The sequence below is a fragment of the Anopheles moucheti genome, chromosome 3, assembly GCF_943734755.1.
Source record: "Anopheles moucheti chromosome 3, idAnoMoucSN_F20_07, whole genome shotgun sequence".
Lineage (NCBI taxonomy): Eukaryota > Metazoa > Arthropoda > Insecta > Diptera > Culicidae > Anopheles > Anopheles moucheti.
Window position 1 is genome coordinate 61,578,009 of NC_069141.1, and position 12,151 is coordinate 61,590,159.

The 12,151-nt window shown below is 44.9% G+C and overlaps 4 protein-coding genes across 4 annotated transcripts; 3 read left to right on the top strand and 1 right to left on the bottom strand.

Annotated features, from left to right (window-relative positions):
* Positions 1 to 531: 531 nt before the first annotated feature.
* LOC128302885 (probable cytochrome P450 305a1) lies at positions 532 to 2,180 on the bottom strand. Its single transcript, XM_053039731.1, has 3 exons — positions 2,090 to 2,180; positions 1,774 to 2,026; positions 532 to 1,705 (listed from the first exon to the last, which is right to left on the bottom strand). Exons 1-3 carry the CDS (start codon positions 2,178 to 2,180, stop codon positions 532 to 534), a joined length of 1,518 nt encoding a protein of 505 aa, XP_052895691.1.
* Positions 2,181 to 4,168: 1,988 nt separating this feature from the next.
* Positions 4,169 to 6,254, top strand: LOC128302416 (methyl farnesoate epoxidase-like). Its single transcript, XM_053039237.1, has 3 exons — positions 4,169 to 4,314; positions 4,590 to 5,254; positions 5,327 to 6,254. The coding sequence occupies exons 1-3, from the start codon at positions 4,227 to 4,229 to the stop codon at positions 6,068 to 6,070; spliced, it is 1,497 nt and encodes a 498-aa protein (XP_052895197.1). The 5' UTR covers positions 4,169 to 4,226; the 3' UTR covers positions 6,071 to 6,254.
* A 1,756-nt stretch (positions 6,255 to 8,010) lies between these two features.
* On the top strand, positions 8,011 to 9,750 carry LOC128303885 (zinc finger protein with KRAB and SCAN domains 8-like). The gene is made up of 5 exons (XM_053040967.1): positions 8,011 to 8,042; positions 8,099 to 8,225; positions 8,291 to 8,474; positions 8,551 to 9,483; positions 9,548 to 9,750. The coding sequence occupies exons 1-5, from the start codon at positions 8,011 to 8,013 to the stop codon at positions 9,655 to 9,657; spliced, it is 1,386 nt and encodes a 461-aa protein (XP_052896927.1). The 3' UTR covers positions 9,658 to 9,750.
* A 177-nt stretch (positions 9,751 to 9,927) lies between these two features.
* Positions 9,928 to 12,151, top strand: LOC128301274 (probable cytochrome P450 305a1). The gene is made up of 3 exons (XM_053037666.1): positions 9,928 to 10,464; positions 10,543 to 10,795; positions 10,872 to 12,151. The coding sequence occupies exons 1-3, from the start codon at positions 10,374 to 10,376 to the stop codon at positions 12,064 to 12,066; spliced, it is 1,539 nt and encodes a 512-aa protein (XP_052893626.1). The 5' UTR covers positions 9,928 to 10,373; the 3' UTR covers positions 12,067 to 12,151.

Consider the following 12,151-nt stretch of genomic DNA (forward strand, 5'->3'; position numbering starts at 1 on the left):
AACAATTTATTTCTAGAAATGTCCATTATAATACCCCTAGTTTTGCCCTGTTAACAAGATACTTCCTCTTGATTAGAGTTGGCTCGCAAGAACTAACCCTGTATAGATCGAACAGCTAATTTAAGTGAACGAACGAACTTAGTTCGTCAAATTATGTTAATAGTCCCCAGATTGAAATATCTATACAGACAGGTTGGGTAAATTATGCTTTAAATGTAAAAGAAAAAGAACGAGCAGTGAGGCAGGTTGAATGACACATATTTAATGGCTTGTAATGCAGGTTGATCTGGGTGTAATGCAGGCTAAGCGGTAGGTAGAGCGACCTGGAGAGCCGTCGAATGTAGGAGCACTTAGTGAGCGACCTGGAACGGTAGGTTGAGCGAACGTTATGAACGAGATAAGGGATGAGAGACTCGTTCGTTTAGTTCCACGTAAAGAACGAACCGATTCGCTCAAATTCATACTAAGCGTTTGATTCACCCAACCCCTATTCTTGATAATCAGGTCTGTAGTTTAATTCATCACTAGGTACTATACAATTTTCCGTGGTTGAAAGACCACGTTATAGGGTTTCGCTGAGAGCGTTATTCCTGGCTTAAGCGTCAAGGACGGTTCCATGTCGGATTCCTCCGCAGCATCGTCCGGTTTGAGCAGACAGAATCGCTGCATTACACCCACAAAGAACGTAAACAGACAGGAGCGGGCCAATGTTTCACCGAGACAACGACGCTTTCCCTGTCCAAACGACAGCACACGCTCGGTGTTGACGATTTCACGTTGCTCGTTGAGGAATCGCTCCGGTCGGAATACCTCTGGATCACCCCAGTGCTCCGGGTCCATGTGTACGTTGCGGAGTCCTATAAGAACCGTGGTATTCTTGGGTACCCGATAGCCCCCAAGAGTACAATCAGTAATGGCTCGCCTTGGTCCACTCAAAGGAGCAATGCTGAAGAAACGATGAACTTCCAACAAGAATGCTTCCACAAAGGGTAGTGTGTGATGATCGTTGTAATCAGGAACAACAGAAGGGTCTAGCTGGGAATCAATTTCATCGTGGATTTTTGCTTGAATATCCGGACGCATGATCATCATCATGAATGCCAGATCCAGTGTTGTGCTCGTTGTATGACCACCGGCTATGAATAGATCAAGGATGATCATCGTCAGCTGCACGTCGGTAAAGTTGGTATCGGATGTATCCTTGTGGTCGCGCATTTCCTTAATGTACGCGTAGATAAGATCGTCCACAGCTTTATCCTCCGTGAAGTTGCGATGATGCTGCTCGATCGTTGGAGTGAAGAATTCCGTCAGTTGTTTGTTGAAGCGACGCACCAAATTGTAGCCACTCCATTCAGGCGCGATAAAACGTAGCCATGGAAGCTGGTTCAAGGTTCCACCGGACATGTCGAAGGCCTTGGAACGTTCCTGCAGCAACTGCAGCAGTCTCTGCAATCGATCATCTTCTCGCGGTACTCGTGAACCGGTTACGATCGTCCAGAGCACATTGATAACACTGATGGCGAGCATCGATCCAGGCCAGATGGGTTGTTCCATACGATTATCGAGCACTTCCAACAATTCGTTTAGTTCCGTTTGAATCTGAGCATGCATCGCCTGACGCCCAAAGCCTGCCTGCCGAAGATGTCTCGTAACAAAGGTTCTCTGTTCATTCCAGAATGCACCATCAGTAAACGTGATGCCCAATCTGTAGTATAATTGAGTGTAATGAAAGGTTTTAACATGTAACATCAACGAGTTATAGTACAATCTTACTTCGTTCCCAGTGTACGTAACCGAACGAAGAAATTATCCGGTCTGCTCTGGAAGGCTTCGTTGAAAAAAATGTCCTTCACATCATCGTACCCCAGACCAACCACTACACGTTCCTGGCCAAGTTTCAACCCAATGACGCTACTTTGATACGTCTCCGACAACTTGTCGCACACGTTCGCCAACAATTCACCATTCTTAGCCGCCATGTTGCGTACTAGAGGAGTATTCCCGACAATCGGTAACCATTGGGGGCCTTGATGTAGGATGGAATAGAATGTTGAAAATTATAGAATAATTTTCATGAAGATGATCTTACCCGGAGGATAGTTCGACGGACGCCATAGTTCCTTCACGAGAAATACAACCAGCAAGATCAGTGCCAGTGCTGCCAATGATAGTGTGATCATTGTGGTGTTTTCCTGCAGCCGCTTATGAAAGATGTGTAAAACGCTAGGCTCAACCTTAATTCGATGTATGTTGTCTATGAATTTGATGTCTAATGGCAAGAGCTAACAACTTTGCGATTTTAAATACAATCATTAGCTTTGTTCGGCAGAAACAAGTGTCCGTGTTATTCTGAGTTCATTGTTCCGATGGAAAAAAGCGTGCCAAGAACGTTACACGATAAATGCATGTAATAGCAACACAACAACTGGAGCAACATCATCAGCAGCGGCGACGAAACAAGATAGAAGGTGCAAAACGTACAAAATGGTGGCCAGTGCTGTAGCGTGCCTGAATCTGAGCACGCGATGAATCAATACCAGTAGCAAGTATCCATTAAGCAGTAGAAGAAACTGATCGCGGAAATCTGGCAGGTAGCACGAGACCTGAACGAGAAGAATGTGAAGGAGTTGGATGACGACGCTATGGTTCGTTTACAGCTACAGAACCTAGGTTTGACCGACTATAATCGGTACGTAAGTATTGCCATTTGTTGCCCAACAAGTTCAACAAGATATTAAACGATCGGATACCAGTTGAATTACAGGAGTCCGAAGTAAGCAAAATGTCCAATGATTGCAGTTGCGGAAAGAGAAAACAAAAGACTACGTTCTATTGTCTTTTTATTCTTGGCCCACTCACAGTTGACCACGTAGTGCTGAAATGGTCAGGTCATCAATCAAGTGTTTGGTCAATCTGATTCTTGAAACCGAGTGAATCTTTGAAGGTAGCAGAACTCCTGTACTACCTCAAGATCGTCAACGTCAACTGATACTCTGCTCCCTAGACGGGCTCTATGATAATCGGAGCCTCCGGCAAGCCTAGAATGGACGTAGTGTTTTTCTGCAATGTTAGAGCGCAGTTGAAGCTAAACCGGCGGGATATGTTCCAAAGGAAAGGAGTTTTCCAAAGCCTACAGCTTAGAGCACTCTGACATTTGAAGATCACAAAAGCTAGATTAAATTAAATCTCTTTTATTTCCTAACGTTAAAATTATTTTTTAACCTAAAATACCGATTATTATATACCGTATTTTAAACTTCCATTAAAAAGAGGACCAGTCATTCACAAGCCTCCAACCATTACTTGAGTTTAAATTTCATTCATCATTGCCATGGTAACGAGGCTGCTAACATAAACCTTTGTTACGTTTTTTCCTACAATTCCCGCTCATAACGTAGTGAATAGCTGCTCATAACTTGTCACACATGTTTGCACTCCCCAATCCCGGACAAAAGCATTTGCGTGCGATTTCTGAATGAACTGGAACAGTTCCCGCTTTCCACAGCGTGCCAAGAAATATGGCTACCATTGAAAAGCAGTACTATCTAGATAACCTTCGTAACCCCCGATCACCTTGGCTACGGCATTCGTCGTCCATCGGAAGACATCCCTTACTCCCCGGGTTGATCACTCATCATCAGATCAGTTTGGAGTTTTGTTTGAAACATTGGTTTGTTTGTAAAAATACCTGGGAGTCTGCTGTGGTCCAACAGTCAAGTTGAAAACCGGAACCTGGGTCAAGCTAAACAGCAGAAGCAGCATCACTTCCTGCTCCACACTTTTCCAACACGGCTGCTGGAACACCCGGGAGGCCCCTTTTTGGTCGAATTGGGAAGAAAACATGGAACCACACAACACCCGCACGCCGTCTGGACAGTAAGGTCTCCAACGGTGCCGGTTGGTTGATTGTTTAGATTATGATGTCGCGTAAAAATAGATCCCATCTTCGAATGTTTTATCGTTTTTTTCTCTCAATTTTTTCCAAAGTGTTCCTTTCCCCTGTTCAGCGCCAGGGAATGGACCAACATTTACATTACAATACGTGAACGAGGCGCGGTCGGTACAATGTCACGATGGACACTGGCGCACAGGGTATAAAGCGCTCGGGACGCACGGTATCCGGCCTCAGTCACGTGGTTCCCGTTGGACTCGGCTGGTGTTGGCATAGGGTTTAAGAAAGGTCAGTTTTCAAAGTGCTTGTTTGCAGTTCAGTTCGTTTCAAAGGCATGTGGAACGGTGTGCTTGTCGCGATCCTACTACTCTCGGGGCTGTACTGTTACTGGGATGCTCGAAAACCTAAGAAGTTTCCACCGGGTAAGTTAATCCGGAACAAAAGTGTCAACTGTTAAATTGTTCTGTTCCTACTAGCAACTATTCGAGTGATCAAGTGATCTTTTTTTCATCGATCGATGTGTGGAGTTCTTAAGTGTCATATTTCGTCTACTTTACCGCTACTACTAGTACTTTATAGGGCAACATCGAGATCTGATCTGAAGATTCTTACAATACTTAGATCTTGAGGTTTCATTTAGATGGTAATGGCTCTATAAAGTGTAACTAATCCATCCATCCTGATCGCTCTCTGTTAGGTCCAACTTGGCTTCCATTCATCGGCAGCGGCTTGGTGGTGCTGAAATTGGCCCGGTCGCTCCGCTACTTTCATCTGATGTGGTTGGCACTTTGCCAGCGGTACGGTCAGATTGTTGGTGTTCGCTTTGGCCAGGATCGTATCATCGTCGTATCGGGACGGGAGGCAATCCGTGCCATGTATGCCAAAGAACAGTTCGATGGCCGGCCAGATGGTTACTTCTTTCGGATGCGTTCGTTCGGGCAGCGTCTTGGAGTCGCCCTGACGGATGGTTCACACTGGGAGATACAGCGGAAGTTTGCCGTCCGCACCATGAAACAGCTCGGCATGGGGCGGAACGAATTTGTGCGAGTGATTGAACGGGAAGTGCATGAATTGGTTGAGCTCTTTCGTCGGAGAGCCGCCGCTGGAGAAACATTCCCGATGAGCAGTTCCATGGATGTTGCGTTGCTGAATGTACTGTGGGTTCTGCTGGCGGGCGAACGATACGAGCTGGAGAACGAACGATTAGGTTGGCTAGCCGAAACCATCCATCAAACGTTTCACGTAATCGACGTGTCGGGCGGTACGTTGAATCGGTTCCCCTGGTTGCGCTTTGTTTGTCCGGAAAGCTCCGGGTACGGTCCGATGCTACGATTATTAAAGCCACTTTGGGGTTTTCTGGAGGTAAGATTACCATGCAGTTCTAATAAATGTTATAATAGTTTAAAACCATTGTCCAACAATACTTCTCCCCAGGAGACGATTGAAGCGATTAGGAAGAATCCTCACTGTCCCAGTCGGCGCGATAGTCTCATCTCGGCCTTTCTGGTGGAGATGTCCAGAGCCAAACATCACAACTCGTTTACCGATTCGCAGCTCGTCAGTCTGTGTCTGGATCTGTTTCAGGCCAGCATTGAAACGATTAGCAGTGTGCTCGGGTTCGCCTTCCAGTACATGCTGCACTATCCGGACGTGATGCGTAAGGTGCAGCGGGAATTGGACACGGTCGTTGGGCCCGATCGTTTACCAACGGCCAACGACAGACCTCAGCTGCCATACACCGAAGCAGTCATCCTGGAGGTGGAACGAATAGCGACCGTCGTCCCGGGTGGGCTAGTACACCGAGCGATGGAGGATGTGGAGCTGTGTGGGTACCACATACCCAAGGATGCCATCGTGCTACCGCTGCTGTACTCCCTACAGATGGATCCGCAATATTGGACCGATCCTGACGTTTTCCGTCCGGAGCGGTTCCTAAACGAGGAAGGTGATCGAGTTGTGCAGCACGAGCTTTTCATACCGTTCGGAGCAGGACGACGACGCTGCCTCGGGGAGGCACTAGCCAAACCGGCCGTTTTTCTGTTCTTTAGCGCGATACTGCATCGTTTTACGATCGAGTGCGGAGACAAGGAGCTACCTTCGTTAAGCGGAGTTGATGGTATCACTTTGTCACCGCAACCGTACAGCCTCAGAATGCTGGAGAGGGTGTGCAGGGAGTGATGATAGCTGCATAAATTTTCAGTATTTAAATACCATAAAAATGAGTTGACTGGTTATTAAAAGAAATAAGATATGTGCATTGTGGTGTATTGTCTCTCAAACACTGAAAAGCGGCAAATCTTCAATGATGTTTTAGTAACGACGCTTTATTTTTAGTTCTGTTCAAACCGCAGGATTTTTTTATTCTCGCTAATGTAAAATTTCCGATTTGTTGAATCTGTTTTCCGCGGAAATGGAGGTATGTCCCGAAGAGAACAGTTTGAAAGATTACATTACATGTTTCTTTATTTTATTTTACAAGACACGACTTTTTACAGTTCTGTTAATAGGTGCACCATAAGCGTTGACAAAATGCTGACAAATTTGTCCAAATTCCATACAAACCAGCTGTTTTCAGATTTCCGAAACCAGGAAAGCTTCCACGGAAGAGGTAACACCTAGTACAGCAACTTTGCTCGAAAACCGCCGAAAGGTATGCAATATTTAATCACTAACTATCCTGTTGGTCGAGAAAAATTTCTTCGAAAACTACCAGTTTCCGAATGTATAGTACCATCCACGGAAGAGGTAGCACCTAGTACAGCAATTTTGCTCGAAAACTACCGAAAAACTGCTCCAAAAACTACCAGTTTCCGAATGTATAGTACCAGGAGAGCATCCACGGAAGCGGTAGCACCTGGTAATTTTGCCCGCCTAAAGGTATGCAATGTTTAAACACTAACTTTCCATACAAACCAGCTGTTTTGAGATTTCCGATACCAGGGGAGCATGTTTTTCAAGAGGTAACGCCGAGTACCAGTATGTTGCACAACACATGTTGCGCAACATATGTTGCGCAACATATGTTGCACACCATCTGACATGCAACATATGTCGCGCAACATATGTTGCGCAACATCTGGCATGCAACATCTTTCATGCAACAACTTGGGATTGCAACTACCGTGAAACGCGTGATTTGCTCTGCTGGTACCAGGTGTTACCTCTTGAAAAACATGCTCTCCTGGTAACGGAAATTTGAAAACAGCTGGTTTGTATGGAAAGTTAGTGTTTAAACATTGCATACATTTAGGCGGGCAAAAATACCAGGTGCTACCTCTTTTGTGGATGGTCTTCTGGTACTATACCTATACATTCGAAAACTGGTAGTTTTTGAAGCAGTTTTTCGGCGATTTTCGAGCAAATTTGCTGTACTAGGTGCTACCTCTTCCGTGGATGCTCTTCTGGTACTATACATTCGGAAACTGGTAGTTTTCGAAGAAATTTTTCTCGACCAACAGGATAGTTAGTGTTTAAATATTGCATACCTTTCGGCGGTTTTCGAGCAAAATTGCTGCAAAAGGTGCTACCCTTTCCGTGGAAGCTTTCCTGGTATCGGAAATCTGAAAACAGCTGGTTTGTATGGAATTTCGTACCAGCCGACGGAAAGTTTGAGCGAGATGAAGGATGCTTTCTGTTTCATCCATCTTCCTTACACTAGCGATCGCTCTCACGGGTTTGATAATATGCAATGCAATAGTGAAGGGTAAATTTATTCCACACTGCAGGTGTCACCTCTTGAAAAACATGTTTTCCTGGTTTCGAAAATCTGAAAACAGTTGTGTGCGCCGCAACGGTATAGTGGTTTTTCGCAGTTGACAACCTGATTTTGCCACTTGACAAATTTGTCAGCATTTTGACAAATCTCGTGGCCCTGCACCTAATCATCAGATTTTATTGTATTGTTATGTTATGAATGCAAAACAACGAATTAACAACCTTTTTATTCATAATAAAGTAAATAGATTTTTAACTTTTGCATGCGAGCAGCCTTGTTTATACTCACCTTGACCAAGAGAAACGTCAAACGCACCGGCCGTGTTTTGTTGTCAGCTGTGCAGTGAATGTTTTGTTGTTATTTATTTACGTGTTTTTATTCAATTTTACACACCTCTAGCACCATGTCTTCCACCAGCGAAATGGATTACGATAGGTAAATGTAGCATTCATTGAAAAGTTCGTGTTCTCATTTTAATCGCTCCATTTCAGTCCCTTCGTGAAAAAAGAAAACAGCTGTAAAATCTGTGGCGAAAATGAAGGACCGATGGAATCAATCTTTTGCAAGGCAGACGACACTGCACTGCTGAACAAGATCTACAAATGCACCCGAGTAAAAGTAATGCACCGTATAGAACAAGCTCCTTGTGGAACAGCCAAAGAATAATTGCATTTTGTCTCTAGGTGACACCTGTTTGTGGATTAATTTCACCCATCTGTGAGTACTGCCATCGGCGGATCGATGAGTTCGATGAGAATGCACTACCGAAGGTGGTAGAGTTTGTGATCAAGACCGAGCTGGAACCCGAATCTCTTGATTACGATCCATTGAATGTTGGCAACATGGTCGATCCGATGGCTATTGATGGTAAGGTATCCCGGACCAGTGAACTCAATGATTGCTCATGCTATTATTAAACGATATTGTTATGTTCATGTTATAGTTAAATCAGAAGACGATTTAGAAGCAGAAAACCCCACAAAACGAAGGGGAAGGAAAAGAGCAATTAATGTTCAACCCCGGAGTCGGACGGTTCGAAAAGCTGGACGACCAAGATTGAGTGCTGAATCGAAGAAAGTGCAGAACATTGTTAGCAAAGCTCGTGGAAAGAAACCATCTGTAGATGATGGGAGCACCGATGAAAACGTAGAGGTAGACCATTCAGTAGCTTCCGCAGAACCACAACGGTCGCAAAGAGAGCGCATTTCCCCGCAAGATAACGATAAAATAAAATCCAGCGACTTCGAATCGGATTTTGAGAATGGTAATGAATCCGCACTTGAGGAGGAATCCGACCAGCTAAGTAACTCTGACGAAGAACCTGTAAAACGGGGACGTCTCAAGCGTGGTTATGGTGTGAAGGCTAAAAAACCGAAACGTGCCGATTCCCCGAAGCAATGCGAAGTCTGTGGCAAGCAGGTGCAGTATATGCGCGAACATATGCGTCTACATCGGATAGAGTCGCAGCATCCATGTCCACACTGTGATCGAACGTTTGTGCAGGCAAATAACCTAAAGTACCATATAAGAAAACATCTGGGCGAGAAACCGTACGCTTGCAAGCAGTGCAAAAAGGAGTTCTACTGCGAAGCACACCTAAAGTCGCACATGCGCGTGCACGGACCGCAAGGTCTGTTTCAGTGCAGCATGTGCCCGAAAAGCTTCAACCAGGAGTGTAATCTGAAGAAGCATCTGCGAGTACATACTGGCGAAAAGCCGTACGTTTGTGACAAGTGCGGGAAACGATTTAACAGCACGTCTAACCTACGCAACCATGCCCGGTTGCATTCGGATGAGCGGCCCCTTACGTGTGATCACTGTTCGAAAAGTTTCGTCGATGTGCATCATCTGCAGCGGCATATACGGGTTCATACGGGTAAGCGAGGGTATTGAGCATACTGCTTGGAACTGGTAAGAATAATCATTGTTTCGCTTCGTAGGGGAAAGACCGTATATTTGCCATGTGTGCTTCCAAGCCTACTACTGCCAGACCGGCCTAATGGACCACCTGAAGACGCACATCGAGAAAAAATCTTTCAAGCTAGACTAGCTAGATAACATGCCGACAAGGGAAACTGTGCCAATTAGGAGATGATATTATCGTTTTAAGCTTTATATACGTAATGTGTATTTCGTGTTGTGTATTTGTGTTTGATGGTAGGTAGATTTTTTTAAAAGTTGGTAATTTTAATTTTTCGTCTTAGACTCAGTTTAGGAAGTTTCAAAAGATTTTTTATTTGATACCACGATATACTTATTACGCGTAGATGGGTAATTAGAATTCTTTTGGTATACTGCAATGATCATGATAGCAGGAGAACCTAGAATAATTGCACCACTACTTTTAATTAAACTGGTACAGTATACTTTTCATTATCAAGATCTACTCTTGTTACGTCATGAGCAGTAAACATCACAAATTAGGTTTAAAACTCAAAAACTAAAAGTTGAAAATTGTAAAAAGGAACACAAACAGTGTTAAGTTTACGGTTAGCATGGAGCCAGAAACAAATATCGCGGTAAATCAGAAGAGGGAAGCAGATTGCGTGCCAGTACAGTCTACACGCATCTTCCAACAAACGGTCATCGAACTCAATCAACAACACGAACTCGGTTGGGCGATACTAGAACAAAGATAGTGGTCATATTTAAAGGGTCTTCGTTTCTTGGTTGTGCATCAGAGTTCGATTTGATCCTGAGCTTAAAGCAGTCTAGTCCATCTAATAGATCCACCAACGGCAGAAAGGTGCACAGCATATCATCACAATGATCACACTAACGTTGGCAACACTTGCACTGATCTTCCTGGTAGCTTTTCTTGTGAAGGAACTGTGGCGTCCAACAAACTATCCTCCAGGTAAGGTCATTTTCATAAAGTATATATATATATAACAAAATGTTAATTTTCTCTTCATCTTTTTCCATCCCTTTTCAGGACCCAAATGGTTACCGATTGTCGGGAATACTCCTCTAGTACGCAACATGGCGGCTAAGAATGGTGGATTGTTGGCGAACGTGTGCGACAAGTTGTCGGAGACGTATCAAAGCAGCGTCATTGGGTTGAAACTTGGTCGGGAGCGTGTGGTGTTTGGTTTGGGATACGATGATGTGAAGGACATTTTGTGCAACGAGGCATTCCAGGGTCGTCCAGACAATTTCTTCATCCGATTGCGTACACTAGGGACAAGGTAATGGAAATTCGGGGAATTAATGTTATAAAGTTTCGATTTGTTAACGTTATCTCGTGCTTTTTGTTTCTTATAGATTGGGTATCACCTGTACGGATGGTGCATTTTGGAATGAACAGAGAAGCTTCGTCACACGACACTTGCGTCATGTAGGATATGGACGCCAGGCAATGCATGCTCAGATTCAAACGGAACTAAACGAATTGTTGGAAGTGCTCGATAACCGTATGGAACAACCCATCTGGCCTGGATCGATTCTCGCCATCAGTGTTATCAATGTGCTCTGGACGATCGTAACCGGTTCACGAGTACCGCGAGAAGATGATCGATTGCAGAGACTGCTGCAGTTGCTGCAGGAACGTTCCAAGGCCTTCGACATGTCCGGTGGAACATTGAACCAGCTACCATGGCTACGTTTTATCGCGCCTGAATGGAGTGGCTACAATTTGGTGCGTCGCTTCAACAAACAACTGACGGAATTCTTCACTCCAACGATCGAGCAGCATCATCGAGACTTTACGGAGGATAAAGCTGTGGACGATCTTATCTACGCGTACATTAAGGAAATGCGCGACCACAAGGATACATCCGATACCAACTTTACCGACGTGCAGCTGACGATGATCATATTGGATATTTTCATAGCCGGTGGCCAAACAACAAGCACAACACTGGATCTGGCATTCATGATGATGATCATGCGTCCGGATATGCAAGAAAAGGTGCACGATGAAATTGACAACCAGCTGGAACTGAATGCAACACCCCATTACGACGACCGTCACAAGTTACCGTATGTGGAGGCATTTTTGCTGGAGGTTCATCGTTTCTTCAGCATTGTTCCGGTGAATGGACCAAGGCGAGCCCTCTCTGATTGTACTCTTGGAGGCTACCGAGTACCGAAGAACACCACGGTTTTCATGGGACTCCGCAACGTACACATGGACCCAGAGCACTGGGGTGATCCGGAGGTATTCCGACCGGAGCGATTCCTCAACGAGCAACGTGAAATCGTCAACACCGAGCGTGTGCTGTCGTTTGGACAGGGAAAGCGTCGTTGTCTCGGTGAAACATTGGCCCGGTCCTGTCTGTTTACGTTCTTTGTGGGTGTAATGCAGCGATTCTGTCTGCTCAAACCGGACGATGCTGCGGAGGAATCCGACATGGAACCGTCCTTGACGCTCAAGCCAGGAATAACGCTCTCAGCGAAACCCTATAACGTGGTCTTTCAACCACGCAAGAGAACAGAGATGAATATTCGTGATGAATAGCACCGAATCCGCGTGAAGCGTTTTGGAAACGAATGTAATGTGTACAGTGTATTGGATTTTTAAAATAAAATAAACATCACTTAAA